The following is a 10,131-nucleotide window of genomic DNA, read 5'->3' as shown; positions in this document are numbered from 1 at the left end:
AAAGTTCTGATTATTCTTTGTAGAGATCTAGTATAGAGCTGTATGAAGGGGTAAATGAGGCACAGTTTGTTATAAAGAGCTTTGAGCATCTCGATAAGATAGAAAGGAGCTGTATATGCACAGTCCATTTATCATTTTCCATTTCAAAACTAAATGTTACTAAAAGCCAAAAACATGAGCGTTAATTTTAGGAAGAAGTCATCGTTATCTTTACCTGCTTCTTTCTTTTCAGGTTGCAGGAGGAAGAAGTCGTAACTGCCACTTTTAACGGTCATTAAGGGAAACTTAGTGGAGCATGTTGAATACTATAAACACCTGGGAGGTGCTGTTCTACAATGAGGATACCAATGTGGTCTGCAAAGACTGCACCTCCTCTGCAAACAGCAACATGGTGCTTTTACTGAACAGTGCTCTGGTTGAATCAGCTCTTACCTTTTCTTTTTTCACTTGGTTCAGCAGTTTTTCTTTAGAAGATAAAAAGTTAGAACACATTAGGTTCAAGGCTCTTTATTGTCATTCTCATCACATGTGGTACATGAGGTAGAGCCAAATTGTGTACACAGGGTCCCAGTTACATCCAACAATAGCAAAAATATAAAGTATAAAAAGAAACAGTATATAAGGATCTAAGATATACGTTAAACACTACTGATGTAAAATAATGCAGTATATTTAACAGGAGCCTGAACATGTGTCTGTAGTGAGCAGGTGGGTACGAACACAGCAGCTTAAAGACAAGAGATCAGCAGCAATGATAATCAGTAGCACAGATAAAGTGACATAATCACCAATTAAAGTGGCATCACAGTGATTTTCCTGGTTAAACCTGTCAGTAAAACTGTCTGAATCAAACCTGAAGCCCAGAACATTATCCACTGTCCTGAACAGCCTCTGCACAGGAATCGGACGACTGAAGCCAGAACCAACCGGATGAAAACTGATTTCATCACTTAGACCCTTATTCTATAAAATTTTAAAAACTGGCTCTTTACTGAGGTGGGCCTTGTATTCTGGGTTGTAATTAATTCCAAAGGTGCTCGGTGGAGCTCAGGTCAAGACTTCGTGCGGGTCAGTCAAGTTCTTCCACACCAAACTCCTCAAACCCTGTCCATGTAGTCCTTTCTTCCTTCACTGAGGTATCGTCATGCAGGAATAGAAATGGACCTTCCCCAAAGTGTTGCCACAAAGTTAAAGAACAAAAATATCTGGAACGTTTTGTCATGCTGAAGTATTAAGATACCCATCAATGGAAACAAGGAGCATTTCCCAAACCCTGACTGAAACACCTGAATTCAACAACTGATGTGTTTTGCCTTTATTTAACAGGAGAAACCCACTGAGACCTCTTCGTTCCTGCATGTTTTTAGACTGAGGGAGTGAACCAGAGCACACAAAGAAAACCCATGAGGAGCACATACAAACTCCACACAGAAACCAAAAAAGTCCATGCTCAATAATCCGGGTATACAATCCAACAATTTTCAGTCAGGTCATCTGATAAAGAAACTGTCCAGATGACCTGACTGAAAAATACTGGATCCACACAGAAACATCACAGGATCACAGGATCTGTCCATATAGTGAATTTAAATTTCTCTGTATGAGGCAAAGACTCACCCTTGACCCAGAGGCCTCAGACTAAAAGAAGCTGACTCTCTTCTTGGCTGCAAACCTCCTCGATGCACGCTGAAGATCATGGCTTGAAGGTACCAGCGGAACCACATCATCTGCCAAAAGCAAAGACGAGACCTGAGGTTCAAACCAGACACCCTCCTCTCTACAGCGGCACCCTGAGATCCTGTCCATGAAGATCACAAACAGGACACCTCTTTAAAGGACTGTGTAATCCTTGAGCATGTGAGCAGCTGGTTCTGGTTGTCAGCAGCAAACTGGTTGATCCACTCTGAGAAGGTGCTATTTAAGAGACTGAGCTGAATACAGCACCTCAGACTGAGGAAGTCCTTTGGATGAGAGACGAAACGTTTCTACTTTCTTTTTTTTTTGGCTTCGTTTTGTTTTTTTGAATGTAGGCAGCACGGTGGCACAACTGGTAGAGCTGCTGCCTCTCAGCGAGCAGGTCCCTGGTTCAAATCCCGGTCCAGGGGTCTTTCTGGGTGGAGTTTGCATGTTCTCTCCGTGCATGCGTGGGTTTTCTCCGGGTACTCCAGTTTCCTCCCACAGACCAAAAACATGCATGTTAGACTGATTGGTAACTCTAAATTGTCCCTAGGTGTGAGTGAGAGAGTGAATGGTTGTTTGTCTCGTTTGTCTCTATGTGTCCCTGTGATGGACTGGAGACCTGTCCAGGCTGTGTCCCCCGCCCCTCGCACAGTGATTGCTGGACATGGGCACCGGCGACCCCCGTGACCCAAAAAATGGAATAAGCGGGTAAAGATAATGGATGGATGGATGGAGATGTATGTGTGTGTGTGTGTATGTATGTTTTTGAATGTCCAGAGGACCAGACTTAACATTTTTAAATAAAAAGTAAACAGTTTATTAAACTAAAGCAAAGTAAATGGGCTGGGACTACAGGAGGATTGAGACGGTGTAACACTTAATGCTCCACTGAGGGAGACACAGGAGGAGCGAAAATGTAATGGACAGAAACAACAAACACCTGGTGAGGACAGGAACAGGGAAGAGGTGTGTGGGGCAGGAGCGAAACTACAAGGGCACAAAACTGCTGAAGAAACTGGAGCATGGGAAATATTAAGACAGAAAACCTTGAGGGGCTGCGTCATGAGTTAATCAGAGTGTCGTAATTAAAGGAATCATTTAGAAGATTTATTAAAAGTGTGTTTCTTTCACAGATGGGAGGTCTGCTGAGGTGCTGCTTTGGGCCAATGTTTCTCTCATTGAAGGCTGTGAGTCTTCCTACCAAGACCGTTTTAAGCCGGGCATGATGTGCGCAGGTAGCTGTACACGCCCAGCACAACGAGAGGCCTTCTTGTCACGTTGCAGAGTTTAATGTGTTTGTTTGTGAGCAGGGGATCTGGAGGGCAGCGTGGACTCGTGTCAGGGTGACAGCGGGGGTCCTCTTGTCTGTGAGGATGAACTTGGAGTGTCCTACCTGTGGGGGATCGTCAGCTGGGGAGAGAGGTGTGGACAGCCAGGATTCCCTGGAGTTTATACGCAGGTGAAGTATAAGTACACAGTGCTAAATACTTGAACACTCTGTACACATGAGTTGATGAGTACAGAAGTCTTGAACCATTCTTGTTACTGTTCATCCATTATGCTTCTGTTTTGTTGCAGTTCTTCCAAAATGATCCTAAAAAACATAATCACACTGTCCATCTTGATCAGGACAGTGTGCTACAGCGTTTCCTAACAGTACATTGTACAGCAAGAACAAAACACACAAAAACAAAAAACTGTGGACAACAATGAGATTTTGGTGAAGCAAGTGTTAAACCCAGTCCGCTTTGGACCTCCAACTCAGACTGCACAGCAGAACCATCAGTCAGTCTAAACGGGTCTCAGAAAATTGTACAGAACTGCTGTTTCCACATCTTTGATTTTAATTTATTAACCTTTATTCAACCAGGCAATCCCATTGAGATAACAGGTCTCTTTTGCAAGGGAGGCCTGGACCTGAAGACAGACTAACATGCATGTTTTTGGTCTGTGGGAGGAAACCAGGGTACCTGGAGAAAACCCACGCAAGCATTCCTGTGAGGCAACAGTGTTAACCACTGAGCCATCGTGCTGCCAATCTTTAACACAATCACAGCTGAACAGGGAGGACTTCTGGAGATTTTTCCACAGAATGTTGAGTGGGACGATGTCACACTCAATTTGAAGGTGTCTAAACTTCATAAACCTGTTGCGTACTTTTCTTATTTCTACAAACTTTATTTTTGTACAAACACTCATTTGTAGTCTCACACTTATGTGTTCATGTATAACTAATTATATTAGAAAATTTGATGGCATTTGTTTATTTGAGGAAATTCCTCAAAAGGGAGGATTGAAGTAGAAAAGTTTTGTTTGGCTCAGAAGACCCCACAAGGACGCAGAATTTGATCAAGTACGTGAATGACTTTATCTTACAGTAAAGAGAGAAAAGCTTTTATCTTACAGGAAGTGAACCAAGTGTTAGAATGTCTGGGCGTACGTCAAAGATCTGGTATACTGGAGAACTTTGCAATAACAAGCTTCGTTTTTATAAGCCTCTGACATCCATCCATCCATCCATCCATTTTCTTCCACTTATCCGGGGTTCGCTGATGACACCACAGTGGTCGGACTAATCTCTAAGGGAGATGAGACATTTTACAGACAGGAGGTCCTGGAGCTAGCAACCTGGTGCTCAGAGAAAAATCTGGCTCTGAATATCAAAAGAACCAAGGAGGTGATTATTGATTTCAGGAAGCACAGCACCAACCTAGCTCCCCTTCACATCAATGGTGAGTGCGTGGAGAGGGTTCACACTTTCAGATTTCTTGGTGTCCATATCTCTGCTGACCTAAACTGGAAAGAGAACACCACAGCGGTCATCAAGAAGGCTCAGCAGAGACTACACTTCTTAAGAGTCCTTAAGAAGCACAACCTGAACACCAACTTGCTGCTGACCTTCTACCGCTCGTCCATCGAGAGCCTGCTGACGTACTGTATCTCAGTATGGTCCGGCAGCTGCACCCTGGCTGACAGGGAGAGGCTTCAGAGAGTAGTCAAGACAGCACAAAAGATAATTGGCTGCCCTCTCCCCTCCCTGATGGACATTTACACATCACGCTGCCTCAACAGAGCAGAAAGCACTGTCATGGACTGTTCACACCCGGGTTTTGAACTGTTTGACTTGTTACCTTCAGGGAAGCGCTACAGGAGTATCAGAACAAGAACAAACAGATTCAAGAACAGTTTTTCCTGAAAGCCATCACCACACTGAACTCACACATGCACTGATTTAATCATCTAACCTCCCAAACACCTGGACTTCTACTGTGCAATACTACTGACATTTCATACCCTCAGTCACCTTAACTACCTCACTAACATCCATAATGTGCAATATAATTGTAAAATACTTGTATTTTTTACTTTCATAGTGCTATTATATCTATATTGCGTTACTTTTTAAATGTTTTTAGTGTGTATTTTTCTTAAACATGTTTTTGCACTGAAAAAAAGAGCGGCTCTTAATTTCATTGTATTTGCGTATAATGACAATAAAGGCATTCTGATTCTGATTCATTCTGATTCTGGGTTGGGTCGTGGTGGTAGCAGCATAAGTAAGGAGGCCCAGACTTTCCTCTCCCCAGCCACTTGGGCCAGCTCCTCTGGGGGAATCCCAAGGCATTCCCAGGCCAGCTGAGAAACATAGTCCCTCCAGCGTGTCCTGGGTCTTCCTCTGGGTCTCCTTTCGGTGGGACATGCCTGGAACACCTCACCAGGGAGGTGTCAATGAGGCATCCTAACCAGATGCCCGAGCCACCTCAACTGGCTCCTCTCGATGTGGAAAAACAGCGGCTCTACTCTGAGTCCTTCCCGGATGACCGAGCTTCTCACCCTATCTCTAAGGGAGAGCCCAGACACCCTGCGGAGAAAACTAATTTTGGCCACCTGTATCCGTGATCCCGTTCTTTTGGTCACAACCAAAAGCTCATGACCATAGATGAGGGTAGGAACGTAGATCAACCAGTAAATTGAGAGCTTTGCCTTTTGGCTCAGCTCTCTCTTCACCACGACAGACCGGTACAGCACCTGCTTCACTGCTGACGCTGCACCTATCCACCTATCGATATCACACTATTTTTCCCTCATTTGTGAACAAGATCCCAAGATACTTAAACTCCTCCACATGGGGCAGGACCTCCTCCTTGACTCGGAGAGGGCACTCTACCCTTTTCCGGCTCAAGACCATGGCCTCAGATTTGGAGGAACTGATCCTCATCTCAGCCGCATCACACTCGGCTGTGAACTGCTCCAGCAAAAGCTGTAGATCACGACCTGATCAATCAATCAACTTTATTTCTATAGCACATTTTAAATGATGAAGCCAATAGGACCACATCATCTGCAAAAAAAAATCAGAGAAGAAATCCTAAGGCCACCAAAACGGATCCCCTCAACACCTTGACTGTGCCTAGAAATTCTGTCCATAAAAGTTATGAACAGAATCAGTGACAAAGGGCAACCTTGGTGGAGTCCAACTCTCACCGGGAATGAGCCCGACTTACTGTCAGCAATGCGGACCAGGCTCTGACACCGGTCATACAGGGACTTAAGAGCCCGTATCAAAGGGCCTGGTACCCCATACTCCCAGAGTACCCCCCACAGGGTTCCCTGAGGAACGCAGTTTAACACCTTGTACAAGTCCACAAAGCACATGTAGACTGGTTGGGCAAACTCCCATGTACCCTCCAAGACCCTGCTGAGGGTGTAGAGCTGGTCCAGTGTTCCACAACCAGGACAAAAACCACACTGCTCCTCCTGAATCCGAGGTACAACTATCCGACAGACCCTCCTCTCTAGAACTCCTGAATAGACCTTACCAGGGAGGCTTAAGAGTGTGATCCCCCTGTAGTTAGAACAAACTCTACGGTCCCGCTTTTTGAATAGGGGGACCACCACCCCAGTCTGCCAATCCAGGGGAACTGCCCCCGATGTCCACGCAATATTGCAGAGTTGTGTAAGCCAACACAACCCCACAACAGCTAGAGCCTTAAGGAACTCCGGGCGAATCTCATCCAGCCCTGGGGCCCTGCCACCGAGGAGTTTTTTAACCATCTCGGTGACCTCAGCACCAGAGATTGGAGAGACCAACCCAAAGTACCCAGGATCTACTTACTCAGTGGAAGACATGCTGGTGGGATTGAGGAGGTCTTCAAAGTATTCCACCCGCCAACCCACGACATCCCGAGTTGAGGTTAGCAGCACACCACCTCCACTATAAATAGTGTTGGCAGCTTACCTCCCCCCCCCCCCCCCCCGAGATGCCTGATGGTGGACAAGAATCTTCTCGAAGTCATATGGAAGTCATTCTCCATTGTCTCTCTGAACTCCTCCCATGCCCGAGTTTTTGCCTCAGCGACCACCTGAGCTGCATGCTGCTTGGACTGCCGGTACCCATCAGCTGATTTCGGGGTCCCACAGACCAACAAGGCCTGATAGGACTCCTTCTTGAGCCTGACAGCATCCCTCACTGCCAGTGTCCACCACCGGGTTTGAGGGTTACCACCACAACAGGCACCAACAACCTTGCGGCCACAGCTCCACTAAGCCGCCTCAACAATAGAGGTGCGGAACATGGCCCACTCTGACTCAATGTCCCCCACCTCCCCTGCAAATGTGTTTGAAGCTCTCCCGGAGGTGGGAGTTAAAGCTCCATCTCACGGGAGATACTGCCAGACATTCCCAGCAGACCCTCACAATTCATTTGGGTCTGCCAGGTCTGACTGTCATCCTCCCCCACCATCGGAGCCAAATAACCACCAGGTAGTGGTCAGTGGACAGCTCCGCCCCTTTCTTCACCCAAGTGTCCAAGCCATGTGGCCGCAGATTAGATGAGATGACAACAAAGTCAATCATTGAACTGCGACTTAGGGTGTCCTGGTGCCAAGAACCCATATGGACACCCTTATGCCTGGATATGCATATGAACAATCCATTATGAGCACAGAAGTCCAATAGTCCAATAACAGAACCCCACTCGGGTTCAGATGGGGGGTGGGGGGGGGGTTCCTCCCGACCACACCCCTCCAGGTCTCACCATCATTGCCCACATGAGTGTTGAAGTCCCCCAGCAGAACAAGGGAGTCCCCAGGAGGCACACTCTCTAGTACCCCCTCCAAGGACTCCAAAAAGAGTGGGTAATCTGAACTGCTGTTTGGCGCGCAAGTACAAACGACAGTCAGAACCTGTCCCCCCAAACGTAGGCGGAGGGAGGCTACCCTCTCATTCACCAGGGTGAGCCCCATCCTACAGGCACCAAGACGGTGGCAACAAGTATGCCCACTCCTGCTCGATGCCTCTTACCAGGGCCAACTCCAGAGTAGAAGAGTGTCCAGCCCCTATCAAAGAAAACTAGTTCCAGAGTAAGAGCCATGCATCGAGGTGAGTCCGACTATTTCTAGCCGGAACCTCTCAACCTCACACACCAGCTCAGGCTCCTTCCCCACCAGAGAGGTGACATTCCTCATCCCAATAGCCAGCTTCTGTAGCCGAGGATCAGACCGCCAAGGTCCCTGCCCTCGGCTGCCACCCAGCCCACATTGTACCCAACCCCTTTGGCCCCTCTCACAGGTGGTGAACCCATGGGAAGGGGACCCACGTCTCGTCTTCGGGCTGTGCCCGGCCGAGCTCCATGGGTAAAAGCCTGGCCACCAGGCACTCGCCAGCGTGCCCCACCTCCAGGCCCGGCTCCAGAGTGGGTGACATACATGGAGGGTATAAAAGGAGGTTTGAGCTAGTTTGGGACATGGGGTTGTATTTTGGCTTGTGCTAATTCGGAGATCTACATTGTTTTACAATAAACCCTGGCTTTGCTGTCAATACCGACAATCAACATGTCAAATTATTTTATCTAATGATTAAAGTATCCATGTAGTAAAAATCTACTGCACTTTCACCCACTGTCTCTGCTGTAGAAACTTGTTTTGTCTCAAACCCCAAAAAGCTCAGGGGTCACACTCCAAAACTCATGGTGACTTTTGTCTTATCTGTTTCTACCTCAAGTATATGGTGTATTTAACTCGTCATATTTCCTACATCAAACGCTGTGGACACATAAAAACATGATGGACAGATGCATGAACTACTTTCAGGCAGCAGTGGGAAACTTTACCATCTCACTTTCATGTGATATAATTTAATTTCAGAAGGCCGTGATGTCATTGAGTCAGTGATTATCCATGGATTTAGTATATTTTGATGACACCCCCCTTGTTTGTGTAACTACTTGCTAGTTTTAAAACAACGCGTTTTTATAGATGAGATGACTATGTCCAGTCATAAATCGCTCTCGGTCATCTTGTTTCTAACTCCAAGACATACACTGGGCTCAGCACGTCCACTCTTCATTCGTGAACAAATATATAAACTGATTTCTCACATTTAAAAGTTCAGAACCTTCCTTGTTCATGACGATGCATCTAAAAATAGATATGACCAACTTATAGTTTTACCATTGTGATTGTGTGCTTCAGGCTTACTTTCTACTCTTTGTTTCTGTCTGTCTTATTTAGAGTGATGAATGGATGTGGCAAACGTAGGTGTGTGGCTACCATGGAGATCCTAACGAGCCACTTGCAGCCATTTTAACCTTTTTTGTGTATTTGTTTGTTGTTCTCTTTTCACATCCTTTAGAGTTTAAAGATCCAAATGTTGGCATTTTGTCAGCTCAGGTCAGTGGTCCTCAGTCCTGGTCCTGGAGGACCACCGTCCTGCAGGTTTTAGGCCCACCTGATTTGAAACACTGAGTCTCTGCAGAACCTGAAGACCTGCTGAAGGAAACAAGTAAAGAATGCAAGACAGTGGACCTCCGGGACCAGGACGGGACACTACGGGTTTAGATTAGAAATCTTCGATAGTGTCTGTGATGGTGCTGGACGTGGAGGCAGGAACTGCGTTGGCACTTTTCTGCCAAAATCTTCCTGTTATGTTTACTTCCACAGAACGACCGCAGCATGGCTGCAGTTTTCAAAAGTTCTGATAACGTGTTTCTGTTGCAGGTCGCTCACTTCTTTGAATGGATCCGACTTCACACCGGTTGGCCTGCAGTCACCAGATATAACTTCTAATGAGACCAAAACTCATCGTCTCACTGTTTAACCTCAAACTGTGGACATTTTGACAGAATTTACCTGGTTGGAAATCATTTGTTACCAGAAAATGCCAATAAAAATTTGTTCTGGTTGATTTGTTGGAAAAATGTTGATTTCAGTTTTCATTTTTTTCAGTTTATATCTTTCAGCAGCCTCTGCCCCATCTACAGATACACGGTCTATCTATGCTCTGAACACGTATTTACCCTCGATGTTCTGTAAAGGAAGCAACAAGAACCTAAACAAATGGTGTGATGTGGAGAGGGATATTGTTGCCTACTGAGGTGGTTTTTTTACCACGTTAAACTCACAGGAAGAGTCTGAATCTGTTCCACGAGTAGCTGAAACCAAATCTGCACAA

General features: G+C 46.0%; 1 protein-coding gene across 1 annotated transcript in view; it reads left to right on the top strand.

Annotated features, from left to right (window-relative positions):
- The window catches only part of cfi (complement factor I), a 23,932-nt gene extending 14,138 nt beyond the window's left edge, over positions 1 to 9,794 (top strand). The window contains exons 15-17 of the mRNA XM_037677142.1: positions 2,814 to 2,915; positions 2,991 to 3,139; positions 9,678 to 9,794. Of these exons, the coding sequence (XP_037533070.1) occupies positions 2,814 to 2,915; positions 2,991 to 3,139; positions 9,678 to 9,746 (320 nt within the window). The 3' untranslated portion in view covers positions 9,747 to 9,794. The remainder of the gene's footprint in view (positions 1 to 2,813; positions 2,916 to 2,990; positions 3,140 to 9,677) is intronic.
- The last annotated feature ends 337 nt before the right edge of the window (positions 9,795 to 10,131 follow it).

The sequence above is a fragment of the Nematolebias whitei genome, chromosome 1 (genome assembly GCF_014905685.2).
Source record: "Nematolebias whitei isolate Nwh7 chromosome 1, NemWhi1, whole genome shotgun sequence".
Lineage (NCBI taxonomy): Eukaryota > Metazoa > Chordata > Actinopteri > Cyprinodontiformes > Rivulidae > Nematolebias > Nematolebias whitei.
The sequence above is the reverse complement of the archived record's forward strand: the minus strand, read 5'-3'. Positions and strand labels throughout refer to the sequence as shown.